A 23,262-nucleotide genomic window follows, 5' to 3' on the forward strand; every position below is an offset into this window, starting at 1 on the left:
ACAGCACATGTTTACTAATAAGATCCTGTCATTTTGGCTCCTGCCTTTCACACTGAGATAACCGTGGGCACCTGGTGAGTTAACCCTCTGCCCTGAGATGAAGATGTGTTCTCCTCCGAGTTGTGTGTTTTGTTGTGACAGAGCGATGCTGGCCTCCCAACAAGCAGTAAGCAGTGAGCCCGGATTTCCTGTGTGGCTGTCCTTGTGCTCAGAGTTCTGGCTGCGGTGATCGGCCTTTGGGATGCCTGGGAACCCTGCAAAATGTCCCCTCTAGGTGACTGGTGTGTTAGTAGTTCACAACACCAATGAGAATATATTTATCCCCCATGTTATTTCCAAGGTGGGTGACTCTTCTGATAGTGGATGGTTGGCACATAGTATGTGCCACCACTGCTCTAGACACTTCACACATCTCTATTTTATTCAACAATGTTATGAGGTGGCTGCTGTTATCACCATTATGAATAGAGCCTCATAATGGGAAGGTAGGTGACATGTCCAAGATCATGTAGCTGGTAAATAGACAAGCCAGGGTTTCCATCCAGGTCTGCCCAACTCCAAAGCCTACCCAGGACATGGTTTCTACCTTCAGAGTTTCTGCTGGACTCAGGAGATTACCAAAACAGTGGTGAGCCAGACAGAAGAGCATGTATTTCAGTGTTAAATTAGGTTGGGTGGGTGTTAAATATTGTTAGTAACTGGAGAAAAATCAGTCACAATTACAATGTCAAGCACCTCATGAATTAAGGGATGCATGTGGGGTCATCTGCCTCTTAATTATCAACCTGGTCCCAACTACAAAATTTCAAGTTGTAAAATGCACCTCCACCAAGCCCTCACCTATGCTAAACCAGGTCTCTAAAATATTTCCAGCCTGTTTACCACTCTACACACCAAATCAGAATTTTCTGGAGATATGTTATTTTAGGTGTATGTTATTTTAGGTGTAAGTATGTCTGAGATATAAGTGTCATCAATCTGCTATTTACATCTTAACTTCCATCAAAATTTTACAGTACTTAAACATTTTAAGAAACAGCATCACATTATTTTGACAAACTCCCACTCATTTTTGAGTGCACAGATTCATTACATGTTTAAACAGTAATCTCTATTTAACTCACAGTGTTCCCTAGAGGTTGGTGTACCAAGTTACCTTTGTTCCTATCTCTAGCTAAGAAAATCATGGAACCAATCAATCCACAGCAAAGCACACACCAGGGCCGGACTTATTGACTACCCCTTCCAGGCACCTTCAATTCCTTCTTGGCAGGAGGGAGTTCACACTTGTTTGCCCAAAATGCCAGTAGTGTTGCAAGACATACAAGCTAAGTAGGCCTAGAGAGTTTTGGAGAATGAGGAGAAAAAGAAAGAAAAGGAGAAGAAATAACAGGGGAAAGAACAATGGAAAGAAGCAGGAGGTGGGAGGAGGAAGCAGATTGTTATATTATTAAAGCTTGACGCTCAAGGTCGTAGATGCATATGTTAACATCCAGTACTTATCTTATACATCTTCCAGACTGGCCATGTCGACAGTGCTAAACAGCTTCTCAGCACCATGGCTTCTCCTGTGCGGACCTCAGGACTTGCTTGCCACCCTCCCTGCTTTGTAACAGGAAGCTGGACTGCAGCCATGGCGAAGATGAATCCGCTGCCCACTGTGGTGAGGTGGACAAATAATCAAAATGAAAGAATAGGCACCAGCAACTAATCACTAAAATTTAGAATTATAATTAAAACATTACCATGCGTGAGTGATTTCTATTAGAAATCATGCCTATGTTTAATATAGGCCATATGCCCAGCCATCCCCCTCAAAACTTGATATTCAAGTATCCCAACCAGAAGACTTGGACATATGTGGACAAGGTGTGTGACACAAGAAACAATGATTGTTGAGATGAATCAGGTAAAGATGAAAATATGTGATTGATATTCTAATGGGTTCAATTACATAAATCAACCCATACTTAGAAACTGTCCTAAGGATATTTACATTCACAATGAAGCAATTCCATCATTTCCAGTAGCTTACATATGAATTCTCTGGCTAAAAAAGCAAATAAAGCCAGATTCACAAAGATTAACAAAGGAAATACTAATCTTGATGGACAACTCTTGTCTGCTATGGAATTCCTTTTGGATTTCTTTGGAAATTTTGGTAAAGATCAAAGAAAAGTCTGTTGAATGCTTTAGCTCTCAAAGACTTTTTTATGTATTTAACCTTTGGTACTTCCTTGCATCTCCCACTCTCCTTTCCGCTTCCCAGTGTTCTCGATGGTGGTTTCACGTGACACTGCACCCCTGATTGCCTTGCAATCTGGCAAGGCTGGGTTATTAAAACCATGGTAGTTCCAATACCTCATGACCTTAATCAGTGTATAAAAAAGGTATCAGAATATAGTACACTATAGAGATCGTATCTTGCCTTTTGCCTGGTCACCATGGAAGGCAGAAAAAGAAATGCTGCTGAGGAGTTGCATGTTAACCTAACAATGTGTTGGCAACAAAAAGCTAAAAGTATAAACAGATTCTTTTCTTCTTGCTGGTTGCCAATTAGCAAATACTGATTCTCTTCCTGGCTTACTGAACATGCAAACTCACATGGATCCCTCCTTGTTTATGTAGCATGTCAGTGTGTTTATTTGCAGGCCAATGGAGAGGTAGTACTCTTCTTTGCTTTCAAAGTACAAATTCTTTCACCTAAATGTGTAGAATCTTTAATAAACATCCTCAATTTCCCCTTTGGACAGTTTTCTCTAATATTGTTAAGATCCAAAGGGCCATTTCATTTCTAATAGCCTATTTTCCAGTCCACCTTGATGTTTTAACAGTTGTGCTTTTAAAAATAAATAAAATTGTCTAGTGTTCAGTGCCAAAGTGTTTAGGCTGGAGATGTGATACTGTTTTCTTTGCTGACTGTGCCTGCATTCCCAGAACTCACTGCAAAAATGGCATTCAAGACTGTGCTGATTGGAGTGATGAAAATTTATGTGAATAGAAGACTTTTCTAATTATTATCTTGGAAAAGCTAAAAACTGCTATTAGTTCCCTTAAGACTCCCCCCCCCCCCCCCAAAAAAAATTGACATTTATTTTTTGGGGGGAGAGGAAGTAATTTACCAAAGAATCCAGTGTTATGTAATGGAGAAAAATAATTAGCAGAAATCATGTCCAAACATTAGTGACCTTGAGCCCATTTCTAAACTTGTTTCCAAAATTTAGAATGTAGCTTTCTGCCTTGTGCACACATGGTTATTATGCAGCTGTCACAAGTGTACTCTAGTTCGATTATTTCAAAAAATAAAGGGTATAAATCCTGAGTTCTCAGAAAAATTGTCTATTTCTTTATTAGTGTATCCCTGGTTCAGATCCATCTGAAAGCTACTTTGGCCCAGGGTTAGTCTTAATATCGGACAACAGCCAGCAAGTAGTCACAACAGCCAAAGTTCACCCAGATCAGAATCATCTGCTTCTCTAGCCTGCCAGGGCCTGAAGTCCTTTCCAATAGGTCCTGAGGTTAAGAGCAGACCCAGGTTTAAATCTCATTCTACCACTTAAGGGGCTGTGTGACCTCACAGGAGCAATTTCACCTCTTGAAGATGGTTTCCTTGTCTGTACAAGGTGGCTCTTTTCCAGGGATTGTTATGCTGAGCAATGAGATATAACACAAGTGATACAGTGTTTAACATATAACAGTTATAGCAATTGTGGGCAAAGAAAAATTGTTAAGAATATGGTAGATTGGCTTGACTGGGTAGCTCAGTTGGTTAGAGCGCCAGCCTGATACACCAAGGTTGCAGGTTCAATCCCGTCAGGACACATACAAGAATCAACCAAGGAATGCATAAATAAGTGGAATAAATAGATGTTTCTCAAATCAATTTTTGAAGAAAGAATGCGGTAGATTGTGCTGTTAAGAAACAACTGCTGTCCTGCTCTGGGGAGGGATTATACTTCCCCAATCCTTTTGGCCATCTGACTTGACTATGTACATGACTTGCTCTGGCTGATGAAATGTGGTTACTAGTGATGTGCATCTCTTCCCAACCTAAGTTTGAAGAGCCAGCTATTTCTTTTCCTTGTCCTGATACTGCCAACATTCAAGTTAGAGGCTCCTCCTGGGGGGTGGGGGGTGTAGGGGAGAGTGGAGCCCAGCCAGACAAACCATTAAGTGTGACAAACCTTTGTAACAACTAAAATTTTTAGTCATTTGTAACCCTAACATAACCCTATCTCAATATTGAAAACGTTACAAGAAAACCCTTTGTTAATCCATAGCCACGACTAACATATACCAGATTATTTAAATAGACCAAAGCAATAACATCGTTAGAGGTTATTGGAACAAAGTCTGAATACAGGCAAAACAGGATTAACCTTAGCCTGCATCTGCCACAGGAAGCAAGTTGCCCTGGAATAGGCCTAGCCTGGAAACCTAGTGCACTTTTTAATTTTGTCCCTTGCCTATAGATTCGGGGTAAACAACTGGATATTCAGATAGTGGCACTCTTCACATGCTTGTCAGCCTATCAGTCACCCCAATCTCTGGGGATGAGTTAAGACAATCTCAGTTGTGCTACTCAAAGCATGGCCAGTGGGCCTACAGCATCAGCATCGCCTGGAAGCTTATCAGAAATGCAAATCTTCAGGCCCCACTCCAGACCATCCCAATCCTGTCCTCCTTTACCCACTGCATATGCTTTGGTCAGTTATATATCTTTGACACTTGTAGCAGTTTTAAGAACCAGCACATGGCCCTTGCTGGTTTGGCTCAGTGGATAGAGCGTCAGCCTGTGGACTGAAGGGTCCCGGATTTGAGTCCGGTTAAGGGTGGGTTGTACAGGAGGCAGCTGATGAATCAATCTCTTTATTGATGCTTCTCTCTGTCCCTTCCTCTCTGAAATCAATAAAAATATATTTAAAAAAAGAACCAGCACATGACCTACAACCTTTTCACTCTGCCAGAAAGCTGAGTGCCCCAGAGGTTGCCCCATTTGTCTGGGACCTGAAGTGAACATATAGCAATATAGCAGAGTCCAACCTAACCTATAATACTCTGGAAACATGTAATTTTGTAAATCATTGAGACTTTGGAATTCTTGTTACTGTAGCAGTGTACTTTAAGTGATATGCATACTTTAAAGAAAATAATACAATGTTAAGATATGCAAATACTGTCTACACATTTCATTTTTGATAGTTAATAATTTTAGATATAGCTATACAGTACCTTCAAAAGGTACTTGTAAGCTATGAAAATTTAAAATGAATTCTTATTGTTGAAGTAGAAACTAAGATAATTTTCAGTTGGCATCAATGCAGAATGTAATTGTTTTAATTACCATTTGTAAAACTGTTAAATTGCTTCAACATTATAATTACTAATACAAATTTTTAAAAGTAGCTCTATTATCGAGGGGCCTTTCTAGTGTGAAATTGTTCAGTACTCTAGTTATGGTGGCAATTACACGTTACAACTGCATACACAGGTCAATTTTACAGTATGTTAATTTAAAAAAGAAAAAAGTAGCCCTACTCATTTTGTGTTCTCACTTAAGGAAAAAGGGTGACATTCCTATTACCTTTTTTCCAGTTATCTTATAGCCTACACAGAAGGGATTAACTACTTTCACTTTTTTAAAGTAACTTTTGGTTACATCTACCAAATGGAGCAACTTCATAGAATGAGAATTAAATGAGAGAAAGTTAAGTGTGAAAGTACATATAAGGCCCTAGCTGTTTTAGCTCAGTGGATAGAGCATCAGCCTGTGGACTGAAGGGTCCTGGGTTCAATTCCGGTCAAGGGCACATGCCCAGGTTGCTGGCTTGGTCCCCAACAGGGGGCGTGCAGGAGGCAGCCGATCAATGAGTCTCATCATTGATGTTTCTCTCTCTCTGAAATCAATAAAAATTTTTAAAGAAAAGTACATATAAGGCACTCAGTATATACACAACACTAAGAGAAAAAAAACTTGCTCTACCACGAAGGAGTATTCTATTCCCATCTTACAATTATACCCATCATATAAACCATGGAAGCCCTGAGGGCTACTGCAGGGAAGTTTTCAAACATGAAACTTTATACCACCTTTGTTACATGATTCTACCATGTTAAATCTTTAATAAAATTTCATCAAAGATTATGTCATATTACATGCCATGATTAGCTTTCTACAAACAACTTTGCTTTCTGTGTACAAATCAGTGTCAATGAAATAAAAAATAAAACTATACTAGGCAAAGATCTTTATTAACCTGTTTCAAACTTTATTCCCAAGCTTCTTCAGCTTAATTAGCTGCAAAGAATGATTTATGTATAAGCAAAAACTGAAAAGAGCTGCAATGTCCAGGGGCATTGGGCTAAAAAATATTAGAGATCTAGATTTTATCAGATCCATAAACAAAATTTGAAAAAGCAGTCATAATACAAAATAGCAGCTCCCAGAAACTTCTTCAAGTTTATCTTCTTCAGAAGTTGACTCAATTCAGTTTGCTTCATTCTTGGAAGCCTCATCAAAATTAAAAAAATAAAAAAAGGCAGAAACTCAGAAAAAGCCAAATCTACAAATACAGATCTTAAGAGGAAATAAGGAAATGTTCTCAAAATACATATTAGTTAAATCAGTATATAAATTTAAAAGTTTTTATTTTCAATAAGACCACTACTCATTTGGCACATTTTGAAGTATATGTTTTGGCATATAATTAAAACAAGGGAAAGTCATTAATTTGCCCATGGCTGTGCTTAAAGAATAGGTATATACTCTCCCTATTCTCATCGCACTCCAAGAATTAAACTTAAGCAATACAACACATTAGTCAGTTTGGGAGAACTAAAGAGTACTGTGACACACAATTCTAAAGTTTTCCTGGATTCCTGAGGACACCTGTCCGTGCAAAGTGGAATTATTTATGGTCTAGTGATTCTACTCCCCAATAAATATTTGTTTTACCACACAAAAATATATCCAGTAACAGCTGAAATAGAAAAATGCCTCAAGATTGCCAAAGGAGCTTTTCTGCCGATTTTAAAATGGTTATATCCCAAGATATCTGAATAACTTCTCCATGCCTTCTTTTAAATTTATGGATCTCACAGTAGGAAACAAGAGTCATTTGTGGTCTGTAAGTAGTCATTACATTTAGGTAACAATATGTAAACTTTTTATTCAATACTTATGGTTATATACCTCCAACTTCTTGGGATCCCAAATAGAAAAAAACCAAACCTACAAACACGACTCCCAGTGAAATATCAGCACACCACTTTTCTCATTCTGAGTGAGGTTCAAGTCTCCCTTCCCTGCTTTACTCTGTACCACCTCCCTCAGGTAGTCTTCCCTATAGAATAAAGATTCTTTATCCTCCTTTGCTGAGATTCCCCAGTTTAACCACAAGTGAAGATGCCTACCTGGAACTTCATCATCATCATCCTCTCCAGTAGCAAGTGGCGCTTTTCCATCCACAGCTGTGAAAGGGAAATGTAAACATTACTCACACATGTGTTTGTCTTCAATAAGTATTAACCAAAAGAAGTACAGATGAAAGGTTTATATTCATGATGTGACATTTGGGATCTCATCTATAGTACTAGCAATAACGTAATAGTCTACAAATGAGCTAGAACACTAGCAACAGCCAACAAACCAAATTCTATACCTAGGTTTTCAATCCTCTGGCCCACCACAAACATTGAGAATGAGAATAATGGGGAGCCCCCAGGGTACAAGTAAACCCACGTACCAAATTATGGTAAGCTTTACTTGGGGAGGCAAATTAAGAGGCTGTTTTCTCAAATACTTTGTTGTGTTGTGCATGGCATAAGGGAGATGCTCACAAACCTTTACTGAAATGAAAATAAAATGATCAAAAAAATTTAAGATTGAGTGGTAAGCATCCAGCTTCCTTTTATTACACAGAAAGTGAACTACACTTGAGAGTAGGGACCTCACAGTACTGGGCCCATGATGTTCAGTGGACTGCTTCAAATGCCTATTTCAGCTTTGAAAGCCTAAGATGACTTTCTACAAACTCTTATGCCTTGTCCTCGGTCTGCTCAGTAATTAGAGCGTTGGCCTGCAGACTGAAGGGTCCCGGGTTCAATTCTGGTAAAGGGCACATGCCCGGGTTGTGGGCTCGATCCCCAGTAGGGGGCATGCAGGAGGCAGCCAATTGATGATTCTCACTCATCACTGATGTTTCTCTCCCTCTTCATTTCTCTCTCAAATCAATTAAAAAAAAACACACACACAAAAGAAAACCTCTTATGCCTTTCCAGGTGACAAAACAACATATAAAGTGAAGCAGAGTGAGTGAATGCCTAGAAAAACATGGATGACTAATTAAAAGACCATATAATAAGCCTGACTTGCTTCTCCATTCCCATTCTTCAAAATTTTAGTCAGAGAGCTTCAGCATAAAGTATCCATACCCCTGAGGTACAATTACTCAACTTCATGATTTTCTGCCCCTGAACAAAATCCTTATCATACTATAATTAAAAACATCAGGATAGTGGCAAGCCAGTTCTTAAAGATTATTGGTAATATCAGTTGTATAGACACAACTGAAGAATTCTGATAATTTACAATATATATTTAATTAATTTTAAAGTGCCAGTTATCAAAAAGCACCAAATTAACATTTTCATACTTTCCAGCTAATAAAGGATAACATTTTAAAGTCTCTTATCCAATGCAAGAAAGCTAGTAGGAAACAAGTATAATAAATCACAGCATACTAAATCATTGCATACACTATAAATACCTGCTTAAAATCTGTGTAAAAATGGATATTTTAAGAGAAAAGGTAGCATTTCCAAATTTAAAGATATTCACATCCACTTTGCACCTGACATTTTAGAAATCTATTGGCTAAATCAATAACCTGTGCAAAACTCACATTGTTTGGGCAGAGCTTCAGCCAGTCTCCTTAAACTAGTCAGACTGTCTGCACCAAGCTGGTTTAAGATGCTGGGTAGCATTTCTGTCAGCTGCTTGGTCTCAGCATGGCCTGTAATGGTGAAAGTGTTCGCTGCCAGAGATGCCTGAACTTTAGGGTTGTTGAAGTGGATCACTGTTCCTTGGTTTGTAAACATATTTACCTATAAAGGAAAAAAAATATTTTTAATTAGCAGTGCCCACCAAATGTATGAACATTAAAAGCTTTTTTCAGACAAATCTTGTTTTTCTAAAGAAATAAAACTTGACGCTTACCTCTTCAATACCAGAGATATTGTTTACCCCTAACTTCTTTAAGGAGAACTGAAGTTTTTTATCATCTGCTGTAGCTGTTCTGTGAACCACCTTCTTCTTTCTACGAGCAGTTCCCTAAAGTGGAGAGAAAGGAAAGAACACAGCACACATTTATACTGTAACAGACATTTTCAAATGGAAAGGTTCAAATTCCTTTCTGACCTTTGGATATGTATAAGAAAACTATCATAACCACAAATTTTTATGCAGTGAGTAGGCAGGTGAAAGCAATGAGGGAAGTCAAAAGAGGGAAAGGACTTGCTACAAATTCTTAATAATTTCTAAAATTCTAGTCTTGTCAGATATAAATGATCTTTTCCAAGTTCTACTTTTTACATTAACTGCTCTAAAGTGATCAGAGAGGTGGCATGTGTCAACCTAAATCACTAACCTTTTGTTTTTACATTAAAGAAAAATTAACATCCATTAATATTCATAGGCAAGACAGTGTATGACACAAAGGTCTGTAAAGACTTCCATTGTACGCAAGAGTAAAATCTCAAATTCTTATCTTAACCTTGATCTGTCCTGCCCCTACTATGCCATTCTTGACCACACACATCTCCTTCACACACACCAATTCATCTTCAACCAAATAATCCTCCTCATTGTTACTAAAATAGGCCAAACAGGAGTTTTTGGACACACTGTTCTTCTTCCCTGGCATCTGCATGGCTCCCTCCCTCCCTCAAGATCCTTGCTCTTATGTCACCATATTCAGAGTGGCCTTTCCCAACGACCCACACTCACCATTCCCATCTATCCAGGTTTATTTCTCTTTATAACACTTATTACTAATAAAGATAAGTATATTTTATTGCCTGTCTCCCCTTACCAGAATATAAACTCCTTGAAGGCTTCTATTCTATTTACTGCTATAAAACTCAGTAACTATAACAGTACCTGGCTCACTGAAGGTAGTCAATAACTTGATGAGTGAATGAATATAGGCTTCAGGAAAACGTGTGGTCTCTTGTACATGCCAAGTCTCCAATCTCCCCTTTCTCTAAAATATCCTATAAACTTCCAAAACCAGGCAAATGTGACCATCCATATTCTGCTTTCAAACTCTTTAATAACACTCATTGACTCCCGTATAGGCTAAGACACTTACATTGTACACAAGGCTCTTCATGGAAAGACCACCACCACTCACCTACCTCACTGTCCCCAGCCTCCATACCAATTCTGATCCTTTAAAATCCTGCACAAGCCAGTATCTCTTCTGTGTTTTCCCGAAACTCTACAATTAATATCCTCACCCAGACAAACCACTCTCATTTCTGTATCTTGAAAATGCTTCTCTTGCACCATGTATGTGAAAAAAATATCTTAAAAAAATGTCCATCTCCCCTACTAGCCTTAAAGCCACCTAGATACTTTACCTAAATTTTGTATTCTCAGGATCCAGCATAGTAAAGGCTTAAATAAATCATAGTGTAACTGAAGAAAATATCAATAATTACATAGAATACTGGTGACCAACCCCCTCAAAAAACCTTTAAAGTAACTATTACCTTGAAGTGGTCATGTAGAAACCTGGTTTCCAGAGAACGCTCTCTAAAAGACATTCTAAGAAACTACTATAAGATTCTAAAAACAAAATCAGCACACCTTCTATAGTTTTCATACACTTTACAAAAATAGGGTTTACTTTTCACTGAAATAATTAAGTTATTATCAATGTTCTGATCAGATACTGAAATAAAGAGCTCTTGTAACACCTAGAATCTAACACTTGCAATTTTCTCTAAGGCAAAACTCACTCACCTGATTTCACATCCCATAATAAGCAGGTTTCTTAAAAGGTGAAGAAAATGTTTCTGTTTTACAATGACAGAAATACTCCCTCTATTAACTAGTTAACAAGTAAAGTTTAATCCTACATCAGCCTTAAGAATCCTAGATAACCCTGACTTTCCTTTACCTAGAATGGTTTCTCTCACAAGTTGAAGGGACTAATGATCAAAGTAACCAAAAAAGAAAAAAGGCACATTAACTAAGGTTAAAAACACCATAAGAGAATCCAAACACTGACCCACAAAGATTATAATGAGTTTTTCCACCACACCTAGCTTACAACGATTGCTAAAAAGAACAAGAAATACCTACTGTTGTTAACAGGTAGGCGTGGGATCTTGAATACTACTAGCTTGGGGGGTGGGGAGGATGAAGATACCTACACTGCTGGCAAAGTCCAGTAACTAACAATGTACATCTTACTATTTAAGTCTAAGTGCAAATATGGCTATTTCACAGTAGACTCTACTTGAAGGTAAATGGGCAAAGTTGGAAATAAATAAAACAAAATACTAATAGATAATAAATCTGTAGTATAGAAGTTTTAACCATACAAGTGAATACAAGTTTTACCAAGTGAAGACATGCTCTGTTCCAACAGGCTATACCACACCTTGTTAAATACTAGGAATGTGCTAACAATGCAAAATACAACCAGGCAGACCTCGGTCTAGAGTGGACTTCTGATTTATGTAAATTACTTAGAGAACCATCTAAACACAGAGTTCAAAAAGGAATCCCCTCGGACTCAGCATCAACCAAAAACGGATCATTAAAAAACCCACCAAACACTCCCCTTCCCTCAGTTTTAGCGAAATCGCAAAGTAAAAACAGAAAGACATCCACTTTACGCGATATTTTCGAATCCATAGTCCACTGCTCTTAAACTCCAAAATGCACTTACAAGAGAGATCTTCAAACGCCCTAGAAATGTACAACTCCTACCGCCCCGGAGTGCCTGAGCCAAGGAAGCGTTCCAGAAAAGGCCTTCATCCACCAAAGAAACCAACTCGCTAGCACGTCTACATGCAACCGAAGCCCAAGCAAGTCGGAGGAAGGACGGCCACAATGATCCGCACCTGAAACGGCGCATTTCCTTACCGAGCACGTTAGGAAACACTTTTGCTCCCCTTAAAACACTGTAACACCGAGAGTATGTTTACACACAAACAATGTTTGCAGCCTAAGCAGTTTTTCATGTCGACTCACTCGCTTTTTTCCCCTCTGAGCACACAAGCGGCATGGTTCCCGGAGACATTACATTGTACATCGCCTTTACCCCGCCGCTCCCTCCCCCAGTTTGCTAGTTCCGCGAAATGCCCTCTGTAGGCAAAGTCACACGCCATCGACATTAGAAATGCAAAAGAAAAAAACCCTAAACCTTACACACACACACACACACACACACATACACTATTAAGACTTACTTTCCCACCAATGCGCACTTGAGCCTGCAGTTTGGCGAGTTTCTCTTGGTTCATGATAGTCTCTTTCATCTAGAAAAACAGGAAACCCTCAGCGAGGAAAGGTGTAGTTGGCCCTGGCATTCCACGCTCGTTACTTCCCGCCTCCCCCCCCCCCCCCTTGGCAGAACAAATGTCCCACACGGGCCGAGGCCTGGGTCCCAAATCCGCCCCGAGGCTCCCAATTTTCAGTGTCCAGAGGGCCGAAAGAGCACCCACCTTCCTCCCCCTCCACGGCCCCCTCCCCCCTTTTACAGACCCGGGAAACGGGGTCTAAACCACGCCCGGCCAGCACCCCCCCACCCCGGCCCCGGCCCGGCCTCGGCCTAGCCAGGGCCTGCCCGACCGGCCACTCTCCGCAAGCCTCGCGGTACCTGAGGCTCCTGTCCTCTGGTTCCGCCGCGAGGTGGAGGAAGAGACGGCGTCGCCTCGCCCCCAGGGCAGCCGCCCCTGGCTCGACCTCGACCCCGAGAGTCAGCCTGAGTGGGTGCGCCTGTCCGTCGCATCGCCTTCCTCTCCTCAGCCCTGTCCCTCCCTGTCTCGCTCCTTCCGGGCACTGCCCGCCCCCGATCCCGTCCTCCTCCCACGCCGGCGTCCACAGCCTTTTTGTACCTTGTTGGAGAGGAAACGGGGCCGCGCGGGGGACTAGGGCTGACGCTCAGGGGGTCTAGGGCAGACCAGCTGAGAATAAGCGCACACACGCGGGGACGCAAGATGGCAGCTAGAGGGAGGCAGGAAGTGACGCAAGGCCACTTCCTTGAAAAGTCAGGAAACGGACTTGGCCCGAGCTCTGGGCTGTGCTGCGCACGCGCGGCTCCGGGACGCGGGGTGTGTGGCCGACGCGCTTGGACGTTCTTTCCTTCGCGTCCGGCGCCGGCCGGGCGGCGTCCACGCCAAAGGCTGGGCTGGAGGCAGCGCGAGGAGGCCTGGGGGAAGCCATCCAGGGGGTCAGAGAGAACAGTTTCTTGTTCAGTGGGAGCTGAGTAAGTCGGCCCTGTCTCCCTGGAGTCCTGAGCTCAGGTTTGCGGAAACGCCTGGGACGCCCAGCGTGTGCCCACCTCTGTAGCCGCTCTCGGCTCGCTGGGTGACCCCGGAAGTTTTAGAAATTACCCGTCGGCCCGAATGAGGCTTCACCAAAACGTGTTGTCAAAGACAATGAAGCTGACTTTGCTTTCTGAGGCCAGGTGGTTTGGTCTGCTGCAGGACCAGGGCTCGAAAAATCTGAGGAGCATGTTCAGGAAGTCACTCGGTCGAGCTGGGATGGGACCGGGGAATGTGCGCGCCCGCCCCGTAGCAGGTGGCTCGTCGCCTTGGACCGGGTGCGTGAGTGGTTCCCTTACTTCTCTCCAACAGACGGAAAGTTTACTCGGTATCTGTCGGCAGGGACTTGACAGCTAGCGAGCCCCAATTGAACACACTTTACCTGTCTTAACTAGTACGTCAATCAAGAACTTATGCCCCGTGTGTTTGGAGAGGCTAAACTGCTGTGAGTTGAAATTTTTTAAACTCCAGGACAAGTTTTCAGACAACCTTAAAATAAAACGACCGGTATTGGAAATGGAAATTTAAATAAACATGCTCTCTGACCAGCCTTTTTGTGGTCTTAGCTATGAAAAGCCTTGGCATATTCAAAACCTTCGCTAGAGAAAATGCCATCGATGCAACAAGAAAACGTGTAGGTGCTTTTCGTTTTGGAAAAGTTTATTTAAATCTATTTAAACTGTGAGTACATTTTAAAGACAATTGTAACAGTTGATATTTTCTCAAAAAACAGTGTTGCTTCTGTTATTGAATATGAGTCAAGTGTAGTACAGAAAAGGGTGTTTGTTTGTACTGTGAAGCTATGTGGGCCACTGTCCTAACAAAAAAGGTCAAAATGACTGCCAACATTGTTCAGTACCATAGAAATGTTACAAAATACACAGAAATACTCCCCTTTTTGAAACTTTACCTTTGTCCAGGAGCAGTTTTTCCCCCTTCATGTTATACTACCTTCTAAGCTTCCTAGTCATGTGATGTTTTCTGGATATTTACATAAACACAAGATTCTGATTCACCTTTTATACACCTGTTTTCAGGAAATATTCCAGGTTATTTTTTTTTTAATGCTGTAAAACTTTATTGAGAGAACTTTAACAGTGAAGTATCCAACATAAGAATAATCTGTGTGTCTTCAGATCATCTTCCTTTAAATGGCTGGTTTTCCTTCCCCTGTTTCTGGCATTTCAATGGGCTCTGGATTTGCACAAGCATGCCCGATGACTTCAGGATCATCTCCACCCTCAGCCCCAGTCATTGGTTTCGCCAGTTCTTGAAGATCAGCTTCAAGGTCAGTTCCTTGAACCTCAGGTGCTCCTGCATCTGCTTTCTCTTCATCAGGTGTAATATCCTGACTCTCAGTGGGTGGCTCCTCTTGTTGAGGTTGTTCATCCCTGGGCTGCTGGTCAACCACGGCTCCAACTGGCTGGTCTGATTCTTCATCTTCTACTAGTATTGAACTCCAATCGAGCCTTGGTGTTACATGCCGACTCATATTTCACACAGTTGAGTCTCAGGAAGTGAGAAAGAATCGAAATGAAGGAACGCGGCAGCCTTTCGCCAGCTCTTCTCCCGGAACTCTCCAGGTTATTTTTTATTTTCCTTTGGTTTCCACTTTTGTCTATTGTAACTTTTAAAAAATGTTTTAATTGATTTTTTTTAGACGAGAGAGAGAGAGAGAGAGAGAGAGAGAGAGAGAGAGAGAGGGAGAGCCGATAGAGAAATAGAAACGTTGGTGAGAAACATCTATGGGCTGCCTCCCGCACGCCCCCTACTGGGGATCAAGCCCGAAACCCGCGCATGTGCCCCCACCAGGAATGGAACCCATGACCTCTTGGTTTATGGGTCCACAGCCACACCAGCCAGGCGTTTTTTTGTAACTTTTAAGACTTGCACCATGTTGAAAATCAAGAAAGGTTCCCTAATAGTAAGAAAATACTTTGATTTCTGGTTCCTTCAGCTGCTTCTGCTTATTTTGTGAGTGCTAATTTTTTAGCAGAATTATGCTTCTGCTAATATTAAATGTCAAGTATATATTATAAATGTTAAATATAATATTAAATATGTAAAACATTTTTTATATAAAGGGTTTATTTTAACTCTAAAAATTAGTTACTAAGTTGCTATCTTAGCTCAGGGATGGCAAAAGGAATAATTTAGATGTTACCATTTCCTGTGCTCTCCCAGTGTTTATGGCAAATAGGGGTAACTGGCCCCACACTTTACTGCTGAGCTTGAATAAGCCTAAGAATCGTTTACTCAGCACTCAACATAGCCTGTGTCAATAGAGTAGGCAAGAAACAAGAAACCTTTTTCCCTGCTCGGTTTATAGTTTATGGTTTAATCAAAGTCCATAAATTGTTTTCACATCTCAGTTGGACTTGAGCCTTTCAGCAAGAGCCAAAATGTTTATATTATGTTAATTTCTTAAGAGCCCTATTTTGACCCACAAGAGGTATTGGAAATCACTGAGGAGAAATGTGATTTAGTTGCCTTCAGTTGCTTCATATAGTGGCTCGTGATTGATAGCCACAATGGACTTCTGTTTGCTTGTTTCTAAACCTCCTTAAACTCTTCTAACACTCCACCTTTGTCAGGTTAATGTCTACACCTCATTTAGCTTTCAGTTTAAATGTCTCAGGAAAGCTTACCCTGACACTCTCAATCCCATTAAGTTACTTTCATTATAGTTGTTTTTAGTTGTGGTATTTTGTTAAATGCAAAATGAGAGATTGATTATTTTGTAGAATTCATGGAGACTTGAACTAGGAATATTAATAACAATTTAATATTCAGAGTTGGCTCTTTGGTATGGTAGTTCGAGCCTCAGAAATCTTATGAAGTAGGTACTCACCATATTACTGGTGAGGGAACTGAGGCTTAGAGAGTTAAAGGTTTGAAAATAGGCACAAACCTCATCTCCCCCGCCTCCCAACCAAATCTATCCATCTGTATGTATCTGAACCTATAAATATTGCCTTCACTCCATGTTTTGTTAAACATGGGAAAAATATTTCCTCTTCTTGTACTTTATTTCATTCAGCACCTTGATTCTTCTATTATTGTTTTCTTCCTACAAGTGTACCAGTTAATGCGAATTTTTTTCAATAGATGGAGTTACACATATGTTGATATATATGCGATTTTTATATGTATGCTATTTTGTTGTATTGACAACAAGCATCAAAACTTCATATGTCAAATTTTCTGAAGGTGTTAACATCATAGATATTTTTACACTTAAAAATGTCGAATTTCGTGCCAAAATGAGAGCATTTGCGGGAACTTTTAATTCATTACTTTATTTTGAAGAAAAGTGCTGCTGAAAGTTATCGTACACCTTGGGAAGCTTATGGTGAACATGCTCCATCTCAACATACTTGTGAACGCTGGTTTAAACGCTTTAAAAGTGATGATTTCGATGTGAAAGACAAAGAACGTCCAGGTCAACGGAAAAAGTTTGAAGACCAACACTTAACCCACCCACCATATTCACTGGACCAGTGATGGCGAACCTTTTGAGCTCGGTGTGTCAGCATTTTGAAAAACCCTAACTTAACCCTGGTGCCATGTCACATATAGACATTTTTTGATATTTGCAACCATAGTAAAACAAAGACTTATATTTTTGATATTTATTTTATATGTTTAAATGCCATTTAACAAAAATCAACCAAAAAAATGAGTTCGCGTGTCACCTCTGACACGCGTGTCATAGGTTCGCCATCAGTGCACTAGACCTTGCTCCTTCAGATTACCACTTGTTCCGATTGATGGCCCATGCACTTTCTGAGCAGCACTTCAAAACATACGAAAAAGTGGAAAATTGTGTCTCTGTATGGTTTGCCTCAAAACAAAAGTTCTATTGCAGGGGTCCTCAAACTTTTTAAACAGGGGGCCAGTTCACTGTCCCTCAGACCGTTGGAGGGCCGGACTATAGTTTAAAAAAAAACTATGAACAAATTCCTATGCACACTGCACATATCTTATTTTGAAGTAAAAAAACAAAACGGGAACAAATACAATATTTGTATTTGCATGTGGCCCGCGGGCCGTAGTTTGAGGACCCCTGTTCTATTGGGACGGTATCCACAAATTACCTGAAAGATGGGGGAAATGTGTAGCTAGCAATGGACATTACTTTGAATAAAGCACTTTTGATGTTTCTCTTGAAATTATCCTGTTTTCTTTGATTAGGAAATCCGCATTATTAACCAGTATCTCTGTTTTCCCCCTTTCAACTAGATCATTCTACTAGTACACTAATATGCCTTAGTATCAGATACCTGAAAAGGGAACAGAATACTTCTTAACCTCTTTTCTCCAGCTTCTACTTAATTTTTTCTTTTGTTCCCTTTTATAGCAAAATTTCTCCAAACTGTCTAAACCTCCATCTTGACAAATCCAAAAGATAAATTCAGTTCTCATTTTAGCCTTTAGGTAGCATTTGACACATGACCACTTCCACATTTTTGAAACATTTTCTTTTCTAGGCTTCCAGAACATCTCACTTCCTGGTTTCCTCTTGCCTCATGGCATCTTCTCAGTCTACTTTATCTTTTTTCACTGTCTTATAAATATTAGAGTTGCTCACATTTTAGTCCCATTTTTTTTCCTATCTATACTTTCCCTAAACGGTTTTATCCAATCCCATGGCTTTAAATGTTGTCTTTATTTTGATGAGCCCCGAATGTATAACTCCAATCCTAACTTTTTGAACACCAGGCTGAATATTCTTTTTACATTATTATGGAAAACTTCAAGTGCACAAAAGTAAAAATAACATAATGAACCTACATAAGCCCATTACCCAGCATCATCTATTATTAAATTAATACGTAAACTCAATATTTTTAATATATGGTAGGGTGAGTACCTTTCCCCCCCAATTTTTTAGGGTGACATATTTGCAGACCTTTATTCCATATACATTTTAGGTTTTGTTCAATTATTTTAAAATTTTGATTGGGATTGATTGTGCAGATTAATTTGGGAGGCTTTTATATCTTTACTAATGTATGAGTTTGCATTCAGTTGCAGGAAATGCATCTGGCTATTTTAAATATAGGGATTTAAAATAGGGAATTGGTGCTTAGAAATTTGTTTAAAGGGCTGTAGGAGTGCACTTTTATCTCAGGATATTTGCTGTCTCCGGATAATAATGCAGAACTGGGCTAAGAGAGCTGCTACCAGTGCCCCTATCCAGTAGGACAAGGTAGAATCAAGACCCCGTAACAGGTGTTACTGATGCTAAGAATACACTACTATAGCCCTGCTAGTATGGCTCAGTTTGTTGAATGTCATCCCATGCACCAATAGGTCACAGGTTCCTGGTCAGGGCACATGACCCGGTTGCTGGCTTGATCCCCAGTGTGGGGCATGCAGGAGGCAGCTGATCAATGATTCTCCCTCTCCCTTCCTCTCTGAAATAAAAAATATATAGGAAAAAGAAATACATTGATTTTTGACTACAAGGTGATCCAGCCATCAATTTTTTAAAAATATGTTTTTTATTAATTTCAGAGAGAGGAAGGGAAGGAGAGAGGGAAACATAAATGATGAAAGAGAATCATTGATCAGCTGCCTCCTGCATGCCTCCTACTGGGGATCGATCCCAAAACTTATATGCCCTAACCAGGAATTGAACTGTGACCTCCTGGTTCCTAGGTTCACACTCAACCACTGAGTCACACCGGCCAGGCAGCCATAAATTTAAAGAAAATAAAAAGGACAGAAAAATACGTTAAATTACTCCACAGAATGCAATCAATAAAATTCAGGTTATAGAAAGTGACAGGACAGTTAATTTGCTATTTCAACAAAGGAAGAGGAGAAAGGGAATTCTTTAGATAAAAAGATACGTAAGAGGCAAAGGGAAACGTAAAACAATCAGGGTTGCAGGTTTAGGTAATACAGTTGAAAAAGAAGTGATTATCATAAATATCAGGATAGTAATTGTTCTTGGGAGGAGAAAGGGGATTATAATTGGGAGGAGACACCTGACAAATGGAAGGTTGCTAGCGTGGTGAGCAAGGATTTCTCTTCTGACCTGTATAGTGGTATGCGGTTTTCCATATTTGCTATTTGTAACAATGAAAGGTTTTTTTAAAAGCACACACCATCTATATATATAAAACCCTAATATGCAAATAGACCGAACGGCGGAACAACCGGTCGCTATGATGTGCGCTGACCATCAGGGGGCATGCGCGGAACATGGTGGGTGTGGGTAGCAGATGGCAGAGTGAGGAACATGGTGGGCATTGGCTGCGACTGGATGGTGGAGCAGGTGAGGGGGAGTGCCAGACCAAGGTGGAGCACTGGTTGCTGTCATCGGGGCGAGCCTCTGGTGGTTACTGAAAATTCTTTGCTCCCATGCCCTGTGGTCCCACCCTGCACTCCCAGCGCTGGCCCCACCTGTGCCCGCTGCCGGCGGCTGCTGGCCCCAATTGCCCCTGAGGGCTTCTCTACCTCCCCCAGCTCCTGAGGGGCGATTGGGGCAGCAGCCACCATTTGCACCAGCTGACAGCACCAGCCCCGCTCACACCTGCTGCTAGTGCCAGTCCCAATTGCTCCATGCTGTCAGCAGGTGCAAGCAGGGCCGACGCTGTCAGCACGTCAGCGCATGGGAGCAGCTGCGGTGGGAGAGTGGTTGCTGATAGACAGGGGACCGGGGGCTGAGGCAGAAGGGGCCAGGCGGGGTGCAGAGGATGGGCCGAGACCTGCCCCTGTGCCCGCTGCAGCCTGGCCACCCACAGTTCCTTTCAAGGTGCATGAATTCGTGCACTGGGCCCCTAGTATATGATACAAAGACATATACATATTGAAGGTCACTTTTCAACATTAGAGTTGTGTGGTTTGAGGGGGAATACATATTTGCTCTTTGTCCCAGGTTTCTAGCCCACAGCTCCTAAAACCCTTGACTGTTTGAGTGTCTTTTGGCCCTAGCTGGTTTGGCTCAGTGGATAGAGCATTGGACTGCACACTGGAGGGTCCCAAGTTTGATTCCAGTCAAGAGCACATGCTCGGGTTGCGGGCTCAATCCCCAGTAGGGGGAGTGCAGGAGGCAGCCAATCAATGATATTCTCTCATCATTGATGTTTCTATCTCTCCCTCTTCCTTCCTCTCTGAAATCAATAAAAAATATATATATAATTTTAAATAAGAGTGTCTTTTGTACGCTAATGAGATGACTAGTGTGCTGGGAATCCCTGAAGGTAGCTTCAGGATAGGGCAGGTTGCCAAAAAAGACCAAGGCATGATTAGAAGGTTGAGGGTTGGACTTTTCAGTCTCATACCCTACCCCCATCACCAAACCTCCAGGGAGAGGAGGACCTAGAGGTTGAGGTCAGTAACCAGTGGCCAAAAATTTAATCAATCATGCCCATGTAGTGAAACCTCCATAAAAACTCCTCAACAGGGTTTGGATCCTGGAAGCAAGGCTGAATTTTACTGTGAAGTGAATGGGGAGTCCAGAAAAGTGTTAAACAAGAGAATTAAACTTGGAAACAGTCACAAATGATAGTGGAGAAGCTGGAACAGGATTGGGTGGGTAGAGGGAATTCTCAGAGCTTTGGCTATAAACAATCCAAAGCTGTTCTTCTCTACGGACTTGGTCTATTCATTAAATCAATGGAGACTTCTGAAGGGGGTGAAGTTGATCATTTTAAGAGCCTTCAGCCCTGTTTGGCTGATAGCTGTAGTTTAGGTATGAACAGAATACGTGGCCAGTTTAGTAATATAAATCATGACAGCTCTACAGATTATTAGTTACAGAGGTAATATTCCATGCTAAAATTTCATAAGTGTGGAATATAACAAATTTACAGCTGCTTTATGATCATTGGTACCAAAAATTAAAAGACGAACTCAAACCCCTTCCTTCCATGTAATTTAGGTGAAATACTTCATACTACTCCCCAGTCCCCCCAAATCTGGATGCACAACTGTTAGTGGTCATTGTTCCTCCACAGAGACTGAGCCAGGCATGACTGCCAGCTGCTATAACACAGTGACCATACTTGGTCATAGATCCAGATGCCAGACATCTGTCTTCTATCAACTAGGATCAAAATGAAGCCCTGCCCACTAGATGACTTAACATATAACATATAACCTAAACAAAGATTGCCTCAATTATAAGACTTCCTTTCCCACCTTCTCAACAGCTGTGAAGATACAGGCGCTTGCAATGTGGCCTTTTGTTCTTTTCTTTGTTTTTTACTCTTTGATGCTAAACTGGCTTATTTTTTTCAAATGCCTTTTTTAGGCCCTCCTCTGCTTGACCTTAGACTTTCTACAGGACCTTTTGCTTTTATCTCCTCCAGAGAATCCAGCCATTGTTTGAGCCTCCACAATTGAATTTCTGTTGACTTCTGATTTGTATTACAAACCCTGGCCCCTTGTTCCCAAGCCTGTGTCTTCTGATGTCTCTGAATCTCTATCCTTTGGATGTCCTCAAGTGTAGTGTATCCCAACATAAATATTCCTAGTGAGTTAAAACTCCTTAACCATCCCATTTTGACTCCCAGTTGCTGATGATGATAAATTATATTCTACAGACTGGGACTTCACTTCCCATTAGTTGGTCTGCTTTGTGTCCACAGAGAAATGGACAGTGTTAACTGATTGTAAACCATCTTTTGTTGCTAGTATCTTTGCTTTATGAATTTCAATTTCTTTTCTTCTTCTTCTTTTCTTCTCCTCCTCCTCCTCCTCCTTTTTCTTCTTTGAGGACAAGGCATTTGGCAGTAGGTTGAAAAATCTAGAATTCACTGAATTTCAGATTATTGAGTACAGGACTATTAAATGGAGAAACTCATGGGGAATACTGAACAGCTTTAGTTGCTAATGAATGTGCTGATTAGAACCTTACAAACAAACTCTAAAATATATTAGGCAATATACTATAGTTTAATTTTAAAAATATTTGTGAAAGGCATACTTTGTAATACAATTATCTAAATCAGTTTCATCTTCTATTTGTCATAAATTATCAATAGGCATTTTTCGTGGAGGTCAGAGTAGAATTTCATAAGTATAGATTCATGTCTATTGCCTTTCAATATGTAGTATCTTAATAATACATACTTGGTTTTTTTTTTTTTATTAATTTGAGAGAAGAGGGGAAGGGAGAGAGAGGAATCATCAATTTGTTCCACGTATTTATGCATTCATATGCCTTGACCGGGTATCGAACCTACAAGCTTGTCATATCAGGACAACACTCTATCCAACTGAGCTACCTGGCCAGGATAATGATACATACTTGATAAGTGAATTAATAATGATAGGATGTCACGCAGATATGTTAGACAAAAAGCTTTCACAGCTGAAATATTTTCTGAAAGAAAGGTTTTATTGAGCCAGTGCTAGCCAGAAGAGGACCAGGTCCTGGAGCATGAAGTCTAAACCACCGGTGGCATGGATGGCGGGGTGGAAAAGACAAGCATGTCTGCCGTTCTGGAGTTGACAGGCACTTCTTTTTTTTATGTTTTGGAGAAGAAAGATAAAAGATGTTTGAAAGAATTTACATTGGCTACAGATAAGGGAGCAGAGAAAGATGAAAGTGGGGGCGGTTCTATGATGGGTACACAGTCTATAAGAAATATTTACTGCTTTTGATTGGTCACAGACAAGCTGAAAGCTCTTGCGTATACAAGATGCAGTGGTGTTTAGTGGTCAGCCAATAGATGTCTGGAGGTT

The 23,262-nt window shown here is 40.8% G+C and overlaps 1 protein-coding gene and 1 long non-coding RNA gene across 8 annotated transcripts; one reads left to right on the plus strand and one right to left on the minus strand.

Annotated features, from left to right (window-relative positions):
• Positions 1-7,216: 7,216 nt before the first annotated feature.
• On the minus strand, positions 7,217-13,264 carry BTF3 (basic transcription factor 3). Of its 2 annotated transcripts, none has more exons than XM_014451768.2 (5): positions 13,132-13,264; positions 12,484-12,552; positions 9,218-9,331; positions 8,904-9,105; positions 7,217-7,470 (listed from the first exon to the last, which is right to left on the minus strand). In XM_014451768.2, exons 2-5 carry the CDS (start codon positions 12,550-12,552, stop codon positions 7,232-7,234), a joined length of 624 nt encoding a protein of 207 aa, XP_014307254.1. In that variant the 5' UTR covers positions 13,132-13,264; the 3' UTR covers positions 7,217-7,231. The 2 variants fall into 2 exon arrangements, with proteins under 2 accessions (XP_014307254.1, XP_014307253.1); XM_014451767.2 differs by having other exon boundaries at positions 12,894-13,254.
• Positions 13,265-13,358: 94 nt separating this feature from the next.
• LOC111825180 lies at positions 13,359-16,929 on the plus strand. Of its 6 annotated transcripts, none has more exons than XR_002828309.1 (3): positions 13,359-14,194; positions 14,598-15,143; positions 16,669-16,725. It is a non-coding gene; the product is annotated as an uncharacterized LOC111825180 (long non-coding RNA). The 6 variants fall into 6 exon arrangements; XR_002828311.1 differs by lacking the exon at positions 16,669-16,725 and adding an exon at positions 16,601-16,668; XR_002828308.1 differs by lacking the exon at positions 16,669-16,725 and adding an exon at positions 16,870-16,929 and having other exon boundaries at positions 13,361-14,241; positions 14,697-15,143.
• The last annotated feature ends 6,333 nt before the right edge of the window (positions 16,930-23,262 follow it).

The sequence above is a fragment of the Myotis lucifugus genome, unplaced genomic scaffold, assembly GCF_000147115.1.
Source record: "Myotis lucifugus unplaced genomic scaffold, Myoluc2.0 scaffold_0, whole genome shotgun sequence".
NCBI lineage: Eukaryota > Metazoa > Chordata > Mammalia > Chiroptera > Vespertilionidae > Myotis > Myotis lucifugus.

Bases quoted from the DNA above. Each gene is read 5' to 3' on its own strand.
- BTF3 (XM_014451767.2), bottom strand. From the start codon at position 13,025: ATGCGACGGACAGGCGCACCCACTCAGGCTGACTCTCGGGGTCGAGGT. The intron at 9,332-12,483 runs GTAAGTCTTAAT...TCTCCACTTTAG, and splicing joins AAGTGCGCATTGGTGGGAAA to GGAACTGCTCGTAGAAAGAA. The intron at 7,471-8,903 runs GTGAGTTTTGCA...TCCCTTTCACAG, and splicing joins TGAAGCTCTGCCCAAACAAT to CTGTGGATGGAAAAGCGCCA.